The sequence below is a fragment of the Budorcas taxicolor genome, chromosome 5, assembly GCF_023091745.1.
Source record: "Budorcas taxicolor isolate Tak-1 chromosome 5, Takin1.1, whole genome shotgun sequence".
In the NCBI taxonomy this organism is placed as follows: Eukaryota; Metazoa; Chordata; class Mammalia; order Artiodactyla; family Bovidae; genus Budorcas; species Budorcas taxicolor.
Genome location: NC_068914.1, coordinates 104,182,309 through 104,205,325, shown reverse-complemented (window position 1 = coordinate 104,205,325; position 23,017 = coordinate 104,182,309). Strand labels below are relative to the sequence as shown.

General features: G+C 42.4%; 1 protein-coding gene and 1 non-coding gene across 4 annotated transcripts in view; one reads left to right on the top strand and one right to left on the bottom strand.

Moving 5' to 3' along the window:
- Positions 1–9,741: 9,741 nt before the first annotated feature.
- On the bottom strand, positions 9,742–9,813 carry TRNAD-GUC (transfer RNA aspartic acid (anticodon GUC)). The gene has a single exon. It is a non-coding gene; the product is annotated as a tRNA-Asp (tRNA).
- Positions 9,814–10,293: 480 nt separating this feature from the next.
- LTA4H (leukotriene A4 hydrolase) overlaps positions 10,294–23,017 on the top strand; it is a 32,519-nt gene continuing 19,795 nt past the window's right edge. For all 3 annotated transcript variants that reach the window (XM_052639641.1, XM_052639640.1, XM_052639639.1), the window contains exons 1-5: positions 10,294–10,509; positions 15,527–15,657; positions 17,458–17,578; positions 19,815–19,883; positions 22,618–22,722. In XM_052639641.1, coding sequence (XP_052495601.1) covers positions 10,351–10,509; positions 15,527–15,657; positions 17,458–17,578; positions 19,815–19,883; positions 22,618–22,722 — 585 coding nt within the window. In that variant the 5' untranslated portion in view covers positions 10,294–10,350. The remainder of the gene's footprint in view (positions 10,510–15,526; positions 15,658–17,457; positions 17,579–19,814; positions 19,884–22,617; positions 22,723–23,017) is intronic.

The window sequence follows — 23,017 nt, the reverse complement described above, 5'->3', positions numbered from 1 at the left end:
GACACCATTCCAGCATGGGCTTGGAGGGCTTCGTTTTAAACAGTGAAATCACCAACAAAATGCATGAAAATGTGAAAATCGTGTCATTAAATAGCCTACGAAACTGACACGTGTTCACAGTATAGTAACAGAAGCAAGAAGGCTAAGCTCAACCTCAGATGCACAATTTGAAATTTCCACAGCTCTGGGCATACACAGATGACCACAAGTGTTGATTTGTGGGTAAAAAATAAATTCTAGTGAGTAGACAAATTCAGAAATATGAAATCTGCCATTAATGAGGGCTGACTGTGTGTGTGTGTGTGTGTGTGTAAAACTTGCATTGAGAAAATGTAAGGACCCAAAGAGAAAGGAAAATACCTTGGGAAAATATTCGTGGAGGAAGGGGGTGGTAAAGAGAGGTGAGAAAAGGGGATTTTCTAGGAACCTAATGAGGACAGCTAACCATGGTGAAGTGTGTCTAGGAGCCAAGAGGAAGCGGCTTGGAAGGGTGGTGGGAACCAGATGGAGGAGGAAGTCCACGCCTCAGCTTGAGAAATAATCAAGGCACCTCTGCTGGAGAAGGTGAAAAGCAAGTCAACTATGGGAGCTTACTTGAGTTGCTCAACTCCAAATACTAAGTAAGAGAGGCCTTTCAAAAGAGATGACAAAATGAGTTACTTCCTCAAACAGATTTGTAGATGAGAAAAATGTTTAGAAAGAAAGCCTGTGAGAGGATGGGGGAAAGTCTTTGGTCAACACATATATCACCAGCAGGTAGTGATAGCCTGCTCTGTTGGCAAAGCAAGAGAAAATGGGCTCAAAGTCAACCAATAAGAGGCAGAAATACTTTTGAAAGTACGCTTTAGAAAATGCTTTTGAAAACACAACCCTGTAGACACTTGTCAAATCCCACTCATCTTTAGAACAAAAGGTGGAAGTACCTGTTCTGATGAAATACCACTGGCTACTTTGTCGGAAAAGTATAACTAGACCTGGAATCTCTTAGTCAGGAAAAATTCCAGTAGAGCTGAACTTTGCAATCAGTCACACCTAGAAAAGAAACAGAACTGACTGAGGGGACAGTGAAGTATGATTTGATCCAGTACTTGTGATAGCAACCATGGTTCTTGGCCTTCTCCAATCAATAGAAATTGGCTAGAGGCCAGACAAGAAATTCAGGCAAGGATTTCGGGCTGGAGGGGTGACTTAGCTGGTTTGCCAACCCCTTAGGTAGTATTGTGTGCAGGGGGGACATTCGCAGTACCCATATTTTGTACCCTACTCTTCAGAAATGTCTTTGTCTCTTTTGCTCCAGAATTTGCCTCAACTGTGTGCACGGAGTTAATTTTAATTTCCTATAGTTTCTTTGTATTTTGTAGCTGAAGGAGAGGCATGTACAGGTGCAAGCTTTGCAGCTTTGCAGCAAAGGGTCCCAGGTTCCAGCCTGTCTCACTTGCAAAGAAATCTTTTTCTTATAACTGGAAAACACCTTCCCCCATGCCTGATCTATGAGTTGAGATCCTGGGTTGCCCCAATGACTGATTTTTGGCTTGGTACAAGGGTCCCAAAGGAAATTTCTGGAAAAATGCTGTCCAAACTTAAAAGCAGCACATCAAAACTTAGCTATAATGTGTTCACCAGAGACATGTTCTGGAATTGTCCCAAGCAGTATAAGTCCCAGAACTGAAAATCACTCTAATGTGCATCCATAGTAGAATGGATAAGTAAATCATGGTCTGTCCACACATGTCATACCACACAACAATGAGAACGCACAACAGTGTGGAGGGTCCACAAATGTGAGCTGCAGAAGTCAGGCTCAAGAGGACCTCTCCTGCATGTTTCCATTTGGCTCAGTGGTAAGGAATACGAGTGCCAATAGAGGAGATGCAGCTTTGATCCCTGGGTTGGGAAGAGTCTCTGGAGAGGGAAATGGCAACCCACTCCAGTATTCTTGCCTGGGAAATCCCATGGACAGAGGATCCTGGCAGTCCCCAGGGTCACAAAAGAGTCAGACACGACTTATCAACTAAACAATAAAAGGAAATATAAAGAGCTCAACAGGAGAAGGAATGAGTTATTGCAATTCAGGCAGCAGTTATCCCTGGGGAGTGAGATTTATAGAGACTGGAAGGGAATTTGACAAGGCATCTGGTGGCGGGGGAGGGGTGAGTGGTCAGGCTCTGTGTCTAATCTAGCTGCTGTTTGCACTGGGTGTGTTCAGTTCAAGTTCAGAGGGTAATGTACTTATTTTCTTAATTGAAGTCTAATTGCTTTACAACATTGTGTTAGTTTCTGGTGTACAACAACAAGAACCAACTATATGTATGCACATATCCCCTCTCTCTTGAGCCTCCCTCCCACCCACCCCATGCCACCTCTCTGGGTCATCACAGAGCATTGAGTTGAGCTCCTTGTGTTACACAGCAGCTCCCTACTAGCTGTTTATTTTACACCTGAACGTATAGTGTATGTACGTCAATGCTACTCAGAGAATAATATACTTACGAGAGGTGTGCTTTTAAGAATGGAGAGTTTGCTTTAAGAAAAGTGTTTTTGAAGTGTTTACCATTAGCAAGCGGGTGGTAAGGGCATTCCCTGTTGCAAGCAAACACTCTGCCTTTTGATATCACAGGACAAGGAAGGGCTCAGAAGGCAGTGAGCCCTTTTTGCTCCAGAGTCAACACAGATCAACACACTGAATGCAAGGATGCCTGGAGCCTCATATGAAATCTCATTCATTCATTCATTTACACAGGTATTTATTCACACTACACACATGCTCAGAGAGAGAAAATATACCATCTGGGACTTAAGTAAACAGACAGTTATACACAAGGTGGGAGGTGCTGTGCTGGGGGTGACAATAGGGTGTAAAAGGAGTATTGACTGGAGGGTCCAGGGCTGTCAGCTCCGAGAGGAGGGGTCTTGCCAAGTTTGATTAACTCTGGAAATGAGCTTCCTTGACTTCCAAAGTATCCTTTGAGCCTGTTATATGTACATGAATCACCTGGGGAATCTTGTGAGATGCAGTCTTATCCTGTAGGTGGGAGTCCGGGGTGTTGTAGAGCGGTGGGGTGGTGGCTGAGGTCTGTTGGTGCCGGAACCACTGTGTGAGTTAGGAGGGTGACCAGCAGTGACTCTCCAGCTCCAGACCAGGCACAGCTTGACAATCTACCTTTTTCAGGCTGGTCCCTCTGAGTGCACAAGCAGAGAAACAAAAGACGGATCTAGGTGGGAGACCAGCTCCCTGGCGAGGTTCTCCAGACCCTGCCTGCCAGTCAGCCATGTGAGGGCCCTCCTCTGCCCCCCAGGATTCTTCCTCTTTTCCCTCCAGTCTGGGTCTGGGCAGGAGTCTAGGGGAATCTCTTTCCCTTAAGGAACCAGTCAATCCTAAAGGAAACCAACCGTGAATATTGATTGGAAGGACTGAAGAAGAAGCACCAATACTTCGGCCACTTGATGCAAAGAGCTGACTCAGCAGAAAAGACTTGATGCTGGGAAAGATTGAGGGAGGAGGAGAAGCAGGCAACAGAGGATGAGATGGTTGGATGGCATCACCAACTCAATGGACATGAGTTTGAGCAAATTCTGGGAGATAGTGAAGGACAGGGAAGCCTGTCATGCTGCAGTCTATGGGGTCACAAAGAGTCTGGACACAACTGAGCGACTGAACAATAACAATGGAACAGGTGGTTGTGATGCTCTTCACATCCTGCCAGTGAGTGAGAAAATTGAGGAAATGATTTCAGCCACCTTTAGCTCCCGAAAGAAGGGCCCTGCCATGGAGCAATGGAGGTGGGTGGGCTGGAGGTGGAGGGGGTGGGGGTGGGGGTGGGGTAGAGGCCTCCAGCTCCAGGGAGAGCAGAGGTCTCCAGCAAGGTGTATTCAGCACTGCTGAAGCAGAGCAGGGGGAGCTGAGACTGCAGGGCTCCCGTGCTAGGGAGCTTCATAGAAACAAAAGTCACCGAAGGCTCTTTCTGGTTCCATTTGCATATTTCAGTTCTGGTGATAATATAGATATTAAAATATCTACAAATAACCTTTTTTTAATAAATAGGTAGTATGTTCACATATATCAAAATTCAAAGGCTTAACTGGTTACTTGGGCTTCCCTGGTGGCTCGATGGTAAAGAATCCGGCTGGATTGTAGGAGACCTGGGTTCAATCCCTGGGTTGGGAAGATTCCCTGGAGAAGAGAACGGCTACCCACTCCAGTATTCTGCCCTGGAGAATTCCATGGACAGAGGAGCTTGGCAGGCTAGTCCATGGGGTCGCAAAGAGTCAGACACAACTGAGCGACTTTCACTTTAACAGGTTACTTGTTTGAAATACCTACCTCTCACCTGTTTTTTAGCCATCTCACTTCCCTTCCTCGTAGCAAACCATGGTATGAGTTTTTTGAGATCCTTCCAGAATACAAGCAAATTTTACCTATATTCTCCTTCCCCTTTTATGTAAAAAGAGGCAGTCATCCATAATCTTATTCTGTCAGACTCCCTGACCACGCCCAACCCCTTCTTTTCAGCTATGAACTTTGATTTCAACTGTCTGTGGCTCCCCAGGAACTCCTGTCCCCTGCCTCTGCCTCTTCATGGTCTCTCACACCTCTTGTGTCTGTTCCTTGCTCAGTCTTCACTAAACCACACCTAGGTCACATCTACCAAAAAGTAGAGAACATCTAGAGCAAACATTGATGGGAACTTGAAGGCTTTTAAACAGGATAGTGAGATGATTAGAAAAAATGTTGCAGCCGAAAACACAAGATAGAAGGAAGAATGCCTATCTTGATCACTTTTTTCAAACTTATGTAATAGCTCAAAATAAGTGGTAACAAATGGATGGACAAGGGTAAGTGTCTGGGGCAAAACTGAAAAATTCATCCAACTGAAACAAGGTGTCTTGGTAAAGACTGAATTCCCAGGAGACAACAGAAAACCCAAAATAACTGTCTTGAAGCAGAATTTTATTTCTCTTTCAGGGAAAAGAATCTAGTCCACAGGGGCCTTCCATGATCACCAGACAACTGGCTACTTACAACCCACACTTTCAACTCCTTCTATGCTGCAGCTCCACCACCTTCAAGAATGGTTCCAACCTCATGATACAATCTGACAGAGTGCCAGACAAGTCTGCATTCCACATAACAGAATTTAAAGAGTGCTTTTTAAAAAGTCTTTGTTAAGGACACTTTCTTAAAGTCATAATTGACAATTCTGCCGGAACTTAGTTACATGGCCATGACTTCAAAGAAGGCTAGAAAATGCAGTCTTCTGAGAGGCCATGTGTCCAGCTAAACATCGAGGGTTTTACCACTTAAAGATGAAAAGAAATATATATATATTGGGGAATATATATATTAATATATATTTATTATATTAATATATTTATATTAATATATAACATTAATATATATTAATGTTCTCTATGTGTCAGATGTATAATCTTGAGAGGAAAGAAGCAAGGCAAACTGTTAAGGAGTGTGTGCAGCACTGAATTAACTTTGAGAATTCTCTACTCCCAGAATTTTTCTTTCCAATACTTTGGCCACCTGATGCAAAGAGCTGACTCATTGGAAAAGACCCTGATGCTGGGGCCTTAAGACTGAGGGCAAGAGAAGAGGGTGGCAGAGGATGAGATGATTAGATAGCATCACTGACTCAGTGGACATGAGTTTGAGCAAACTCAGGGAGAGAGTGAAGGACAAGGAAGCCTGGCATGTTGTAGTTCATGTGGTCCCAATTTAGCCACTAAATAACAACAACCAGGTAGAGTTATAGAGCAGTAGAGATGAAATACCTACTGTTCATAATGCTCTGTAAATATGTGTGCATTTCTTTTCATAGAACTTTACGTAAATCATCTTTTTCATCCTTAGTAAAATCTCCTTTTGTTGGGAGTTTGGGATTAGCAGAGGCAAACTATTATATGTAAGATGGATAAACAACAAAGTCCTACTGTTTAGCACAGGGAACTATATCCAAAGTCCTGTGACAAATCATAATGGAAAAGAATATGAAAATATATATATATACACATATATACATATATATATGTGTGTGTATACATATAACTGAGTCACTTTGCTGTACAGAAGAAATTAACACAACATTGTTAATCAACTGTCAGTTCAGTTCAGTCGCTCAGTCGTGTCCGACTCTGCAGCATACCAGGCCTCCCTGTCCATCACCAACTCCCAGAGTTTACTCAAACTCATGTCCATTGAGTCAGTGATGCTATTCAATCATCTCATTCTCTGTCATCCCCTTCTCCTCCTGTCCTCAATCTCTCCCAGCATCAGGGTCTTTTCAAATGAGTCAGCTCTCTGCATCAGGTGGCCAAAATATTGGAGTTTCAGCTTCCGTATCAGTCCTTCCAATGAACACCCAGGACTGATCTCCTTTAGGATGGACTGGTTGGATCTCCTTGCAGTCTAAGGGACTCTTAAGAGTCTTCTCGAATACTACAGTTCAAAAGCATCAATTCTTTGGTGCTCAGCTTTCTTTATAGTCCAACTCTCACATCCATACATGACTACTGGAAAAACCATAGCCTTGACTAGATGGACCTTTGTTGGCAAAGTAATGTCTCTGCTTTTTAATATACTGTCTAGGTTGGTCATGACTTTCCTTCCAAGGAGTAAGCGTCTTTAAATTTCATGGCTGCAATCACCATCTGCAGTGATTTTGGAGCCCCCCAAAATAAAGTCTAACACTGTTTCCACTGTTTCCCCATCTATTTGCCATGAAGTGATGGGACCAGATGACTTCAACAAAATTAAAAAATATAAAATTAGGACTTCCCTGGTGGTTCAGGGGTTAAGACTCTGCCTTGCAATGCAAGCGATATTGATACAATCCTTGATCTGGGAAGACCCCACATGCTGCAGAGCAACTAAGCCCAGGTGCCACAACTGTTGAGCCTGTGCTCTAGAGCCTGAAAGCCACACTACTGAAGTCTTCTTGCTTAGAGCCTGTGCTCTGCAACAAGAGAAGCCACCACAGTGAGAAGCCGGGACACTGCAACGAACAGCAGCCCTTGCTTACTGCGACTGGAGAAAGCTTGCATGCAGCAACAAACATCTCCCACAGTCAAAAAATAAAATAAACCTTAAAAAAAATATATATATATATATATAATGTAAATCTCCTGTTGCATATACACCCTCATAGTATCCTCATTTTAGAAAAGCAATGGAAAGCTTCATTTAAAAAACTCAATCCACTGTTAGATATGAATGACACTCCTATTTGTGAATTGCTATTATTGTACACTTTATATTTAGGTGTCCATGGGTATCATAGAAAACAATTATATTTGTCTTTTGATTAATCTATTAATCTGTTTGAGGGGTTCATATGTGGTTGTCTGTGGATATCTCTTCTTGAACACAGAGGCATAAACTCTGTGCGTTCCTGGTGATTAATAATGGAAGATGATGATATTGACATTTTCTTAGTAAAACAAACTATCCTTTCTCCACTGGGAAGATAATTTGATTGTATATTCTTTTGCTAAATCAATTCTAGTGCATTGTATTTGTTACTCTAGATTTGGTGACACCAGGAACACTTTTTAGGCCTCAAAATGCGTTCGCAAATGCCAATCATGTCATGGATTCTTAGGCTCTATGGAGTTAGGATTTATGCATGTGTAATGTATTGGATTTCATAGTTTGAGAGGTCATTTTGTTCTCCTTTGGCTTGCAGGGGCCAACACAAGGATACCCTACTGAATAGCCTCTCTATCTGTGGCTGGAGCCAAATTTAATTGCTAGATCACTTTGATACAGATCGGAGAGATGTAGTGCTCTCCAACTGCTCAATGCAGCTTCTCTAGAAATCCTTTCACCTTTAAACATGTTAAAGTTTCCCTCTCTCTAAAGACAAAACAACATTTTCTCAGCACAATACTCCTATACTCCTTCCTATTCCTCATTTTTCTTCCCTTCTCACATTGGCCACAGGTCTTGAGAGAGCAGCCTCTGTTCTATTTCCCCTCTACTCTTTTTATTGCTCAGTTGCTGCTCTCTGTCATCCACCTTCAACTAAACCACAAAAGTCAACAAAACCACCATCTTCCCACCTCCATCCCATTGCCAAATTCAAGGAAGACTTTTTACTTCCTATTGTAATGGCCCTCTAGGCTGTATTTGACATTGCTGGTTGGCTCTTTTTAGTTTATTTCATGAGTTCCTTTTACTCTAACACCACCATCCCCCACCTTTCAAAAAATGCAACTTTATTGAAGTATAATTGACAAATAAAATGTTAAGATATTGAAAGTGTGCATGTGGTGATTTGGTATACATATACACCGTGAAAGGATTCCTCCCATCCTCTAGCTTTTTTTCTTAAATTCTGGCATGCTCCAAGCTTCCCAGCTGTTTTCACTGCTGTTTTTGCACATGATCCCTGGGCTGAGTTTACTCACTGTCATAGTTTCACTCATCACATGATGATACTCTCATATCTACCTGAACCTTCCCCAGAATGTTTCAAGGATGCCTCCACTCTTGACTCCCATGCACTCTCAAACTCCATTTGTCCCAAGTTAAACTTAGATCTTTCCCACTTAAGTCTGTCCTCTTCACATAGTCTCTACTTCTGGTTAACGACTACCCAACCGCTGAAACCTAGAATCTGACAAATCATCTTAGGCTCCTTCTTAACGTGACACCACTTATCTCGTAAGTATTCCTTCCATTCTTTCCTCTCCATCTCTACTTATTAGATACCCATGTCAGGCCCCCAGCATCTTCTTCCTGGACTATTTATTTTAGCAGCAGAAGTGAAGTGAAAGTCACTCAGTGGTGTTCCACTTTTTGTGATCCCATGGACTGTAGCCCCCCAGGTTCCTTTGTCCATTGAATTCTCCAGGCAAGAATACTAGAGTGGGTTGCCATGCCCTTCTCCAGGGGATCTTCCCAACTCAGGGACTGAACCCAGGTCTCCCACATTGCAGGCGGATTCTTTACCATCTGAGTCACCAGGGAAGCCTGGCCGTTTCCAGATCTCCTGACTCTGGTTTTGATGCCTCATCCCCATTTTCTGGGGCTTCCCTGGTGGCTCTGACTGTAAGGACTCTACCTGAAATGCAGGAAGTCCAGGTTCAATCCCTGGGTAGGGAAGCTCCCCTGGCGAAAGGCATGGCAACCCACTCCAGCATTCTTACCTGGACAATCCCATGGACAGAGGAGTCTGAGGGGCTACAGTCCATGGGGTCGTAAAGAGTCAGATAGGAGACTAACACACACAGAGTCATTCTCTGAATGCTACCAGTGTTCCTTTAATAACATGAGTCTGACCATGTCATTCCCTTGCTTAAAATTCTTCTGTGAGTACTCCATTCATGCATTCAAGATTAAAGGTCCAGCTGTTCAAAGTCCTTCGAGACACATTCTTCTCCATTTTCCCAGTTTCACCTCTGAGGTTTCATTTTTTAGGCAAGTCATCCTTCAACCCCTCCTCACATTCAGTATGCCCCAGCTCTGTATCCCCTATGGAACCACTGCACACTTTTATCACAGAATTCTCTCACTACAGTATACTGAGGTAATCGTTCTAAGTTTCTAAGATGAGAATGTGGTTTATTTTCATTTTGATCTCTAGGGCCTGGAAATGTACATACGAGGTTGCTGACATGGAAAGTAGACACAAAACGGTTTTTAAATATAAACCTTGATGTTGACTCTCTTTCACAGTAGCCTTTGAAATGTTTGCATGAACCCTGCAAGGAAAAAAGGGAAAACTTCAGTGCCTCCCCGTCGGGGAATCGAACCCCGGTCTCCCGCGTGACAGGCGGGGATACTCACCACTATACTAACGAGGAATCGCACAAGAAGCCAGCCTCTGACAGTTCTCTTATCTCTTTTTACCCCGCCCCTCTCATGCTCCACAATCATCAGTAGGCCTGACATTTCTTCTACTGCTATTACAGCTTCCATCGAAGTTATATGGAACTAAAATAAAAGCCTTCACTTATTTCCATCTGCTTACCCTTCCTCTAACTTCCATTCCCCTCCTTTTCTCCCCTCCTCCCACTTTGGGAGAAATATCGATCCACTTCTACACCCCTCCACACACACACACACACACACACACACACACACACACACACACACACACACACACACACACAGTCCCAGAGAGCAAAGCGCACGCCTTGTCGCACTGCACCACGGGACTTGTAGTTCCACCAATGCCACACCCTACTCTTTGCTGACTTCAAAGAACTACCTTTCCCAGCGGACGCCGCGAATTCCTCCTCCTCTCTTTACCTCACTCTCCCTTTCTCTCGCGCTCAGCGGACTAGTCTGGTTGCTGAGAGCTGGGGTGCAGATCGCGTGCATCGGGACTCCTCACAGCCATGCCCGAGGTAGTGGATACGTGCTCCTTGGCCTCCCCGGCGTCCGTCTGCCAGACCAAACACCTGCACCTGCGTTGCAGCATCGACTTTACTCGCCGGGTACTGACCGGGACCGCCGCGCTCACCGTCCAGTCCCAGGAGGACAATCTGCGCAGCCTGGTACGGTGGGACATGCTCCCGGGTGCCCGCCTCTCCCTGGCTACACGTCTCCCGTCTCTCACCCCGCTTCGGCCCCTTCCTGGTGCCTGCCCCCCGCCTGCTTCACGCATCCATAGATGCTCCTCCGCAGCCCACAACCCTTGTTGTACACCTCCTCTTCAGCCTCCACTTATTTCTCAGTGCCCCGTCTTCAGCCCCCTACGCATCCGATATCAATCCCTCCCAACCCAACTGGAGTCTCTGCATTCCTTCGTTACCCACTATGTATACCTGCCTTCTCCTCCACTCCTTTCCCCCAAAGCCTCCTTCGCAGTTCCTGGACACATCCTGGTGCCCATTCCACGCCCCGCTCCTCACCCAGCCCTCACGTTTCATCTTAGCAGGAATTCTCCTTTCCCCGCTAATCCTAGCTCCCAGCGCTAAAGCCGCCCCCTGTAGTCTCCCCATTTCCTCGGCCTGGAGCGCAGAACTCCCTCCTCAGGCCCCAGAATTCTTCCAGTCCCCAGCCCACTTTCCTCAGTCCACACCCTCAGCTAAGTCTCAGGCCCTCTGTCCTGCAGATTCTCAGTCCCACCTCTCCCTCCCAGGCCCCTTTATTTCAACCTGCAGATCTACAGGATATGACCGATTACCATCTCCCTGCCAGTTCTAAAACCCCCTAGAATTCCGAGCCCTGCTGTAATACTTTCAGTCTCTGCTTTATAACTCCAGGTGCGGCTGTCTCCGATTCATGGTTCCTCCTACCTTTGCTTCTTATCACCCTTCTCTGAGAATAACTTAAGGAGGGGTGGGACATTGAAGCTTTGATTAATAGTTGGTTCCCAGCAGCAAGTAATATTGCACTTTCTTAGAAAATAAGGACTTCTCCAAGCTCTCTAGCCACCAGAATGATGAAAAACTTGTTTGGCTTTGTGAAGTGTTATTATTTTATCTGTACAACATAGCCTATTTTCAGTGTTCTTACTCAAGCTGTCTGATAATATTTGAATTTCAAAGATAAGGATTTTTACAAATAAGAGGAACAAGAAAACTAACCACATATATTGCATAGTGTGGTGATAGCTACTGCTGCTGCTGCTGCTGCTAAGTTGCTTCAGTCATGTCCGACTCTGTGCGACCCCATAGACGGCAGCCCACCAGGCTCAGCCGTCCTTGGGATTCTCCAGGCAAGAACACTGGAGTGGGTTGCCATTTCCTTGTCCAATGCATGAAAGTGAAAAGTGAAAGGGAAGTCGCTCAGCCGTGTCCGACTCCCCGAGACCCCATGGACTGCAGCCCACCAGGCTCCTCCATCCATGGGATTTTCCAGGGAAGAGCACTGGAGTGGGTTGCCATTGCCTTCTCCAGGTGATAGCCACTACAGCCCAGCAATAAGCAACAGAGAAGGTATATTGTAAGCTTGATAGGGGGAAATCTGTGGGATCCACTAACTGGGTGTATTAGTAAGTTTAGATAAGATTTGGTGGCTTTTATGACTTTTGCCTGCTTGAGTAATAAGACCTGTATTTTGAGTTCATTGATATGAATCAATAAAGCTCCTAACCTTCTTACTTTGTTATTTAACATTTTCCTAGACTAATTCTGGTTTGAAAAACCAGTGGACTCCTCTATGTATTGTAGTCCCCAGAAGTACTATAAGGAAATAAATAAATCAAAGTACTATAAGCAAGATCACAACTATTTCCTTATAGGCTGCACTTTGTCTGCTTGAAATGCCAGGCTATCATTTATTATTGCAGACAGCTTTGCCCAGGCAGGATTGGCTGAACTGAAGTCCTCTTTCAAAGCAATCTCTGCTTTTAGTAAAAGAAAGTGAATTTTGATAGTTTGTCACTGCTTAATATGACCTTGCACTCCTATTTATAAAAATTAAACCTTTACCTCTGTTGCCTGGGTAAGCTAGAGTTAGGACGCTTAAATTTTATGTCTGTTCAAAGTTCCAGTCTAAAAGCCTGCCTGTTCTTTTGCATTCTGCAAATTTCAAGAGAAGATTTTTAAATTGCTAATTCCAACTAGCCAACTATCCAGTTTCCTTTGTTTTTCCTTATTTCTATTTTTGATCAATTGCTTAATAACACTTATCAAAGAAATTTGAAGGGGAATTTCTTAAGTAATTTGGTAATGCTAGCTGAGGTTAGGACTTGAGATACACAGCTTACACATTGCATTTCCTATTTTCTCTTGGTCCAGGACTTGTTTCATGCATTAATTGGCACCTGCTGTTTCTCTGGCACTGTGTTAAACCCTGGGAATGCAAGCCTAAGTAACATTCTTTTTCTTTTGAAGAGCCCTCAGTCTAATGGATAAAACAAAACCTTGTAATGTGGCACAGTAAGTGCTGCTGGAGAAAGCTGGGCCAGCTGCTGTAACAAACACAGAGGATACTGAAAAGGTTTCACAGAAAAATAGTTAAAACAGTCTTCTGATTCAGAACAGACTTGAAAAGTTTAGGCAATACAGAAAATAGAATATGTTCCACTGGGAAATGACCCAAGTGATTCACCCTTATGGATATAGTGAAGTGAAAGTCACTTAGTTGTGTTCGACTCTTTGTGACCCTGTGGACTGTATAGTCCATGGAATTCTCCAGGCCAGAATACTGGAGTGGGTAGCCTTTCCCTTCTCCAGGGGATCTTCCCAACCCAGGGCTTGAACCCAGGTCTCCCATATTGCAGGCAGATTCTTTACCAACTGAGCCACCAGGGAAACCCTTATGGTTATAAAAGTAGTATAAACATAAGTAGTTTATATACATAAGATACTCCCGTCAAGTTTTTACAACAAATCAGATATTCAGAAACAAGTACTGGAATATGAGCAAAGGAGTACCTTTATTATTCTTAAGCTATAAAATCCAGTATTTCTGAATATGCAAGAGTGGGAAGATAATTTAATTTAGAGTAAGGGCAACCATTGAGGGATTCCCTAGAAATAGGGAGTACTCCAAAAGATATAATAATTGCCCATTGGAAGGAAAACTGATGATACTCATAACAAATTTGGCTGCTCTTAAAAAACAAAGAAAAAGAAAGGGAAAAGATAATAAAACCAGGATGGAAATTTCTTCCCAGCCAAAAACTCTTGATTCTAGATAAGAGTAAAATTGTTGAAATTTCCTCAACTTATCACCCAGTTAACTGATCCAAAAGAGAGGGGACTGGAAAGTGACTGTTTCTTGGCAGTCTAACTCCCCATGCTATTCTAGGCCAGATTTCAAGGGAAAGATGTCAGAGGTAGGAAGGTTAGATAGTGAGCAGTTCTGAACGTCCACAGGGCCTGACCTAGGGTGGTGGTAGAAGGAAAAAAAAAAAAAGTATGAGGACAGTGTGAAAGAAAAATTTGTTAATTGGCTATGTGGGATTGGGAAGTGGGACCAACTGTGGATTATTTGAATGTTTCAAACCTTAGGTAAGTTGAGGAGTTCCATCAATGGAATAGAGACAACAGGAGAGAAAGCAAACTTAGGGTACAGAAGGGTGGCTTTGTTTTTAAAATCTTTAGGAGCCTATTGAATATGAGATGCTATTTCCCATGGAAATGTTAACCAGGCAGTTAGAGATACCTGCTGAAGTCCTGGGGAGGGGAGGCAGCTGCGAAAGAGATGGGTAGTCACCTGTACAGAGGTTCCAGGTGAAGATGTGAGAATGAGCAAGAACTAGGGACTGAAGAATACGGTAAGTAAACTGAAAGCCCAAGGCTAGTTCTTGCATGGGGACATATCTAGATTTTGTAGTTAGAAAGGAGGGGGAGGAAAAAAGTATCAGACAAAGAGGAGAATCATTGATGTGTGAATTCAAAGCAGCCAAGGAAAGGGCTTCAAACAGATGGTACAGTCCACTGGGGCCATTAGCAGCAGAGTCCAGGCTACTGAACAGAAAAGACCTATTGATCAGGAGGACTGCTCTTCCTGTGGCACAAAAACTAGAAGTCAGACTGAAGAGGGGAAAGGGAGGATAGATTGATGAGAAAGTAGAAATAGCAGCCACAGATAACCCTTGGAGTTTAAGGAAGGAAGGAGAAAAGTAGGATAGTTATCAGAGCGGGCAGAGGATTGAGTGAAGTTTTAAAATTAATACGGGAAGCTGGAAGCTTTAAGTTGTTTGGAAACAGGCTTGTGGCATAGGAAGATTGAAAATTCTAGAACAAGAGATTAGTTGAGAGATTATGAAAGGGTATGGGTTCTAGGGCTTAGATAGAGGAATATCGGGATGGAAAATCCTCAGACACTTGTTGCCACTCCCTCCCTGCCCAGAGCAGATAATCGGCCTGGCAAGTAGATATGCACTCCCAATCTCCCAGTAGCAGGGGTCCCCAACTTCCGGGGTCTAATGCCTGATAATCTGAGGTAGAGCTGATGTAATAATAATAAAGTACACAATAAATGTAATGTGCATGAATCATCCTGAAACCATCCCCCCCAACCCTCCTGGTCCATGGAAAAATTGTCTTCTGTGAAACCAGTCCCTGGTGCCAAGAAGGCTGGAGACCACTGCTCTGTAGGGCCATTTGGTCAGAGTTGCCGTAACCAGGTTGGACTTCTCTAGATACACAAAGCAGTGATGTACAGTCTGCTTATTTGCCTAATAAGCACCGAGATTTGTTTTAATTTTGGAATCTATGAAAGTAGTACAGAGCAGTAGGACGATGTGAATTGTAGGAAGAAATACAAGGTAATATATATTGAGGAGTCATGATGAAAGACAAGTTATAGATGAGATTTTTCATAGTAGAGAAGTTTTAGGAGACAGAAGCAAAGGCATTTTCATTTAGATCTGACTCTTACTTAAAGCCAGGGCTTCCCTGGTAGCTCAGACGATAGAGGGGAAGTTTAGAGAAGGTGGATTGGGACCTGTGCTAACTGTCAACTCCTTTAATTCCTGTCTTTCACTCTGTATCTTACTCTGTCTTAAAGCAACTAGTTCCAATCTGAAACTGTAGTAAGGCTGTAACTATCATTTAGTTTTTCCAGTGCATAAAACAATTTTCCTATCATCTAAAAATACTGATTTATTTCTAGATTCTGGATACAAAGGACCTCACAATAGAAAAAGTGGTCATCAATGGACAAGAAGTCAAATATACTCTTGGAGAAAGACAAAGTTACAAAGGATCCCCAATTGAAATCTCTCTTCCTATTGCTCTGTGCAAGTATGGATATTCTCATCTTTCTCTTTTATGGCTAAATAAGGGGAATATGTATTTTTATTTTAGTTTTTTTTCATTTCCTATATTTAGTTTGTGTGTATGTAGTAATCGGTACACTCCTCCTACCAATCTGCTGTTCAGATCGAAGCTTATAGTGAAAATTACATATTCCTAAGATACTAAAGAAATTCACTGTATAAAATACTCAAAAATAGGACTTGATAACTGTTACTTCTTCACTCATCATGTTAGTAATACCTAGAGTGATGGTGGGAATGCCTTAAGGAAGCATTTCAGGGTCACCTGGGAAGCTCTTACAAGCTATGTATTTTTCACCTCCTCGCTGGAGGCTGGCCAGTTTTATTAATGGAATAACAATGACAAACATGCAACCATTTCTATGTACTCGTCTTGGGATAAGTGCTGTAGATGTATTCTTTCTTATAATCCCTATAGTAACCCTTTGTGGCGTGATCTACATTATACAAAGGGTTACTATAAGGGTTTGGGCTTCCCAGGTGGCCCTAGTGGTAAAGAACCTGCCTGCTAATGCAGGAGATGTAAGAGATGTGGGTTCGATCCCTGGGATGAAAAGATCCCCTGGAGGAGGGCATGGCAACCCACTCCAGTATTCTTGCTTGGAGAATCACATGGACAGAGGAGCCTGGTGGGCTACAGTCCATGGGTCACAAAGGGACAGGCCTGAAGTAACTCAGCACGCATGCGCTGTAAGGATTAAAGACTACATCTACAGCGCTTATCCCAAGATTAGTATGTAGAAATGGTTAGGTGAAATGCTTATGTGTTTGTCATTGCTATTCGATTAATACAAGTTGACAAATGAGGAAAGGGAACCTCAGAGAGAGAAGGTAACTTGTTCAAGAAAGTTAGCCAGAGCTGTCATATTGGGACTATATCCTACTCCTTGGTATATTGGGGAGGGAATAAATGGTGGAAAACCATTGGCCTAGAACAAAGTCAATCTAATCCCACCTGGTAGCAGCCAGTGTTTTCATATCTTCTCTTCCCATTTAAGAAAAAGAAGGGAAACACACATAATTTGTGAGGTATATCATTAACCATATTCCACACGTGAAGCAACTATGGCATAGGAAGGTCAAATAATTTACTCAAGTTCATAGCTCAGCCAAGTTCACAGTCAGTGGTAGAGTCAGGACTCAAGCACAGCCACTGGTCTCCAGGGCTCTTGCTGTTTCTTCATTAACAATGCTGCTCAATCTATCTGGGTGAAGGACCCAGTTTTTGTTAGTTCCAGTCCACCACAGGCTAATACTTTTGTAAAATGCAGTAAAAACTAATTACTAGGAAGAAGAGATTAAATACAAACACATATGCTTTTATCATAGATTTAACAGACATGAACATTTACTCTCAAGTTCTTGACTTAACTCTTCCAGCAACAGTTTGCAAACTAGCACTGCCCTGTGCTATGCTCTGCCACCCCTGCAGTGGTCGTCAGCATTCCAAAGTTATTTCTTCTACCTTCCCACCACTGTAAAAGATTACCTGGTATCACAGAAAAAAAGCTGGGGTATTCACCTAGTATTAGTTCCTCTTACATCTTCATAAGCAGTTACCATGTAGAAAGAAAGACTCACAGGCTGACATTCAGGTACGAGCATGCAAGGCAAACATTCCTAGAAGTTGCTCTCAAGCAGTAATGAGACCTCATAAAATTCTGTTTATATTATTTGGTGTATATCATGTTGTTTATGTATTATGAATAAAATTTTTAGTTAGATTGAATTGTATACTACTAATGTATTTGTTCCTTTCATACAGAAATCAAGAAATTGTTATAGAGATTTCTTTCGAGACATCTCCAAAATCTTCTGCTCTTCAGTGGCTCACTCCTGAACAAACTTCTGGGAAAGAGCACCCCTATCTCTTTAGTCAGTGCCAGGTAAAAAGGACTTGGGATGGTTTGTTATTCCCAGCTCATGCAACTGACTGAAGCAAAGTGGACAGTGGTCTTACGGATACTGGGGTCTTACCTAAGATAGTATTTCATCTTATAAAGACTACATACATTTTCATTTATATCTCTCACCATTAATACATTCATATATTATTTTTAAAAAAACTTCCTTTCATTTGAAATATGTCTAGCTAGGCTGGACTATCTAGGTCATATTATTAATATATTCATATCCTCAACACCTACCATAGAACTTGGCATAGAGTGGGCACTCAATAAACAGTCTTAAAATGAAAGGAAAACACTGCTAAACAAAATATGTACTGGTTATGAAAACTGCTTAACAATAAAGGGAAGGATCAGATTTCCCATTCCTCTCGAGATGCCATTGTCCAGAGCTAACAACTGAGTTGGTCTGTAGCCTTTCCAGATTTTTCTTACACATTTACAAATGTACACATTATGTATATATATTAATACCATTAAGATGATATAATTTAGACTACATCTATTTTCTGTTTAAAAACTAAAAATAAAGAACATACTTAGAGATAGTCTGTCACAAGAATGAACGTGTCAAACTCCTGAAAGAAACAAAACTAATTCTTTTAGCAATCAAATAGTTTACAATGAAAAGAATTTACTTCATTAAACATTGACTATATTTCTAAGCATTGTGTAAGGTACTCTGCATATTTAATCCTTTAAATATTCCTCTGTGTAAGGCACTATGGTAGGCTCACATTTGAAAACAGGTCTGTCAGAAAGGAAGCAATGCTGGCAATGTTTACTTTTTATTGCCAACTGAAGTTTTATTTTTTGTCTAAGAAACCCTCGGTTCACTACTGTGAAAGAGATACCATGTTCTAGGCAAGAATGTACTAATTATACACTCCGTCTCTTATCTGATTTTCATCAGTAATTGTTACGAAATGTCTGTAAAGATGTGTGAGTCACAAGAATGTGAATTTTGAACATTCTATTCCATTTCTTGTTGGAAGCAGTTTTCGAAATGGAGGAAAGCAATTTCAGTTAAATTACTACAGTTGATAGGAAGCACATAGACATGATTTTGTTTGATGGGTTTGCTTATAGCTGTTCTCTATGCATATTTTCCTGGGTTTGGTCTTATCCAGTGAAATACACATAAACCTCACCCCTGGCATTGTGGAGTCACATAACCAGGGACCTTTAAGGAACCCTGAATACATGGTCTTAGAACCTTGTTTGGGCAGAGCAGACTATCTGGTTCTTCTGTTCTACTTAATCCAACTAGAGGTGAGGTCACTTGGACTCCTGTATCTTTGGAGAATCTATTAGATCTGAAGTGAAAAGAGCTGGTGTCTGGAGGATAGAAGGAAGTTTGCAGAGGTGTGAAGTATGTCTGGGATTTGTAACAACCTCCTAGAGAGAGGTGAGTGTCAGTGTCCCTTCCAGCTCAGTGAGGCTGGGTTCCCTTTGCTCACCAGCAATAGATGCAGACTTATCTGACAACAGGCCAGAGTATGAAATCGTAGGTACTCTGGTCATTCTTCTTGATAGAATTGATCATTTTGACAGATGGATGTGGAAGCAAAGAAACGCTCTACCTATTAGGTGAATGAATATGTCTAGATGGTATTAAGAGAGACTTTTCTTTCTCCCTCCTGTCTTCCTAGTGTTTACTTTCAAGGCTTGCCACAAGATCAAAATGTCAAGACCTTAACCACATTGTCCAAGCTATGTTTCTCAGGAAACTGGCATCCCATTAGACTGTCATAATTAACCAAAAGAAAGTGGGTTTTGTGTTGAAATAAGTATAAGAATTTGAACAGGTTTCTTTATTCTAGGTCTCTGCAGAGCCTTCAGAAAGCCAGTGTTCCTGGTGACTCTCCCAGACAGGCATGTAACATGCCATGGTCCTCAAATTTACTTCACTAAACAGCCCTTTTTCGACAGGGTTTCTAACAACTTCTCACTGGGCGCTACTATTACTCAGGAATCATTGTTTAACGTTGCTTCATGCTCCAGCTGAAATGTGAGGGTGGGGCATACATTACAAGGGGAAATTAGATTTTTTTATCCACAGATCTACTTTTGCTACTTGAAAAGAACTGAAGAAATGTGAGACATTTTTACTTTTAAAAAGAACGGATCTAAGAACAATGCTGCAATTGTAATGACTTCTTAATGACTTATGAGTCAGGGAAATAGCTGTTTCTTTTTTCCCTCTCTCTCCCAGGCTATCCACTGTAGAGCTATTCTTCCTTGCCAGGACACTCCTTCTGTGAAATTAACCTACAGCGCAGAGGTAACTATTACTGAAATTATTAGCTGAATTAATTGTTCGGTATGAGTATTTTGATAGGGACTACATTAAATCTATAGATTGCTTTGGGTAGTATGGATGTTTTAGCAATATTAATTCTTCCAATCCATGAACACAGATTATGTTTCCAAAATGAACCAAATAAGTCAATAATGATAAGCAGAGATAATAATGTTCTTTTAGCTAGCAATAGTTTACTTTTTAAATTCTGCCTGAAATATGTTAGAAAAATGGATCTCATTTTGAACCTCTGTTCCAAAGGCAGTTTCAAACATAAATGTGGAAAAGGGAAATGAGTATCGTTCTGATTTTTAAAAGAATTTAGAGGCTTTCCTGGTGGATCAGTGGTGAAGAACCAACCTGCCAGTACAAGGTTCGATCCCTGCTCCAGGAAGATCCCACATGCTGCAGAGCACCTAGGCCCGTGTGCCACAACTCTTGAGCCTGTCTCTAGAGCCGGGAGCTGCAACTAGACCAACGCTCTGCAGCAAGAGAAGCCACGGCAGTGAAAAGCCCGCACACTGCAATGAACAGTAACGCCCTCTTGCTGCAACTAGAAAAAAAAACCTACGCAGCAACCAAGACCAAGTGCAGCCAAAAATAAATTAAATAACATATACAAAAAAAGAATTCTAGGCCTAAAATCAAGAATTTGGGAGCAACTCTTTTCAACTTTGAAAAAATTTGTAGAGTTAAATGCTCTATAAATGTCCTTTGTGCATATCGCTTCAGTCGTGTCCTACTCTTTGCAACCCCATGGACCATAGCCCACCAGGCTCCTCTGTCTGTGGGATTTCCCAGGGAGGAATACTGGAATGGGTTGCCATTTCCTCCTCCAGGGGGTTTTCCCAACCCAAGGATCAAGCCCACATCCCTTCTGTCTCCTGCATTGCTGGTGAATTCTTTACCACTAGCACCACCTGGGAACTAGCCATGTAAATATCTATCTAGGTATCCTGATGGGCATATATTACAGACTTATTTGTATGCATTTCCAACTTATTCTTGTTGTAGGTACTGCTAACCCTTTTATGAAAAGGTGGACTATAATTAATAAATACTATCCCAGAGGCTAGACTTACTCAGACCAGGCAAATGGAACTGAGGACCATCTAGTATTTATGGAAACTTCTTGATTCCCATTGTCCTACCACCAAACCACCCTGAGCATAATGCTGCAGAAACTACAGTTGGAGGCCAAGAATCCCAGGATCTGGGATCTTCTCCACCACTGCATGACCTTGGGCAAGTCTTGTGACCTCACCACCTCAGCTTTCTCATCTGGATGACGTATCACTGCCTAAATGAAGGGAGGAAGTGGAACCACAGTAGTGTCTAGGCTTTTAGCTCCAGGATCTGCGGCTATAGCAGCGCTGATTCTGGAGCTCCTGATTCTGTGCTCGCTGCAGTAACAGCTTTGAGGGCTGGGCCAGGGTTCGATCCCTAGGTAGGGAAGATCCCCTGAAGAAGGGAATGGTAACCCACTTCAGCTTTCTTGCCTAGAGAATCCTATGGACAGAGAAGGCTGGTGGGCTGCAGTTCACAGGGTCACAAAGAGTCAGACACAACTGAGCGACTAACATTACTACGTGCAGACAGAACAAGAAAGTCCAGAATTGTTGGAATGGATGCTTGCTAAGTCACTAATACTCAGGGGATGGTCCTTTATTCTGGCATTCACTATAAGTAGCACTTTCAGAATCATGGAGCTGGGGTACACACATCAATGATCACAGGTTTGCTCCATAAGGATCTTATCCATACAAGGTTCCAGAGAAAATTATTTCACCTTTCTCAGCAATAAGCTTAAGTTCCTCACACTCAAGACCCTTAAAAAGTAGAATGTGGGACTTCCCTGGTGACACAATGGAGAAGAATCCACCTGGCAGTGCCGGGGACACGGGTTCGATCTCTGGTCAGGGAAGAGTCCACATGCCACACAGCAGCTAAGCCTGTGCCACGGTTACTGAGCCTGCATGCTGCAGCTGTGAAAGCCTGCCTGCCTGGAGCCTGTGCTGCACAACCAGGGACGCCACTGCAATGAGAATCCTGCACCCCGCAATTAGAGAGCAGCCCCACTTGACGTAACTAGAGAACGCCTGGCACAGCCGAAAATACATAAATTAAGATATTTTAAAAGTAGAATTTTGTAACTCTTAAGTTTATGTTTTAAATGTTAAAATTTTCAGAACTGTATTCTGTTCTAAAGTGAGTATAACATCCTTTTGAATCTCTCCTGAGGGTATAGAGGGGATCAGGCCTGGTGCCTGCCATTGCCAGGTGTGGTCAAAAAAATTATTAACATAATAAAAGTAAATGATTAAAATAAATAATGTACGTTCTTTATAAGTAACATAAATTTAGGTTATTTAGTCCTCGCAACAATTCTATGAAGTATGACCCTCGTTGGTTTAGGAAATGGAGGCTCAGGAGGATTATTTACCCAAGTCCATGCAGTTAGTAAATGGTGGAGCTGGGATTTTAATCTAGTTTCTACCAAATGCTTTCAATATGAATAGGTGAATGAATAGGTGGATATTTCACATTCATTTTTAAAGAAGCCAGTTTTACATATTGCTAATTCTGTTTATAAAACTGATAACGAATGGCTGTATTGGGTTCATAGTCTACTGGATCAAGAGTCAAGAAGGCGGAAGAGGTTATTTTACATAGAACATTTTATTTATAACTGGTAATGACTTTTCTTCTCGATTAGGTGTCTGTCCCCAAAGAACTGGTGGCACTTATGAGTGCCATTCGTGATGGAGAAGCACCTGACCCAGAAGACCCGAGCAGGAAAATTTACAGATTCAGCCAAAAAGTAAGATCTTAGGGTCTAGATTTTGTGTTTTAGTTGGTGGTGAACTCCAAATAGCTTCTTCCCATTTGGAAAGCAAAATGGCTTTTGAAATATTTCAGAATTGAGAATGCAGCTTCTGCCTTTTTTCTTTTGCTCTTTTAAAATATTTAGTTCTGCTTGCAACATTGTATTGAAGAAAGAAGCTGCTGGGAGGGTACGGTAGGGGTGTGCCTGATGCCATTTTTGCTCATCTCAGTCAGTAGCAGTTTTCTTGTTTCTAAGTTACTTTGACCTGCCCTGGTACCGAACTGTGGGT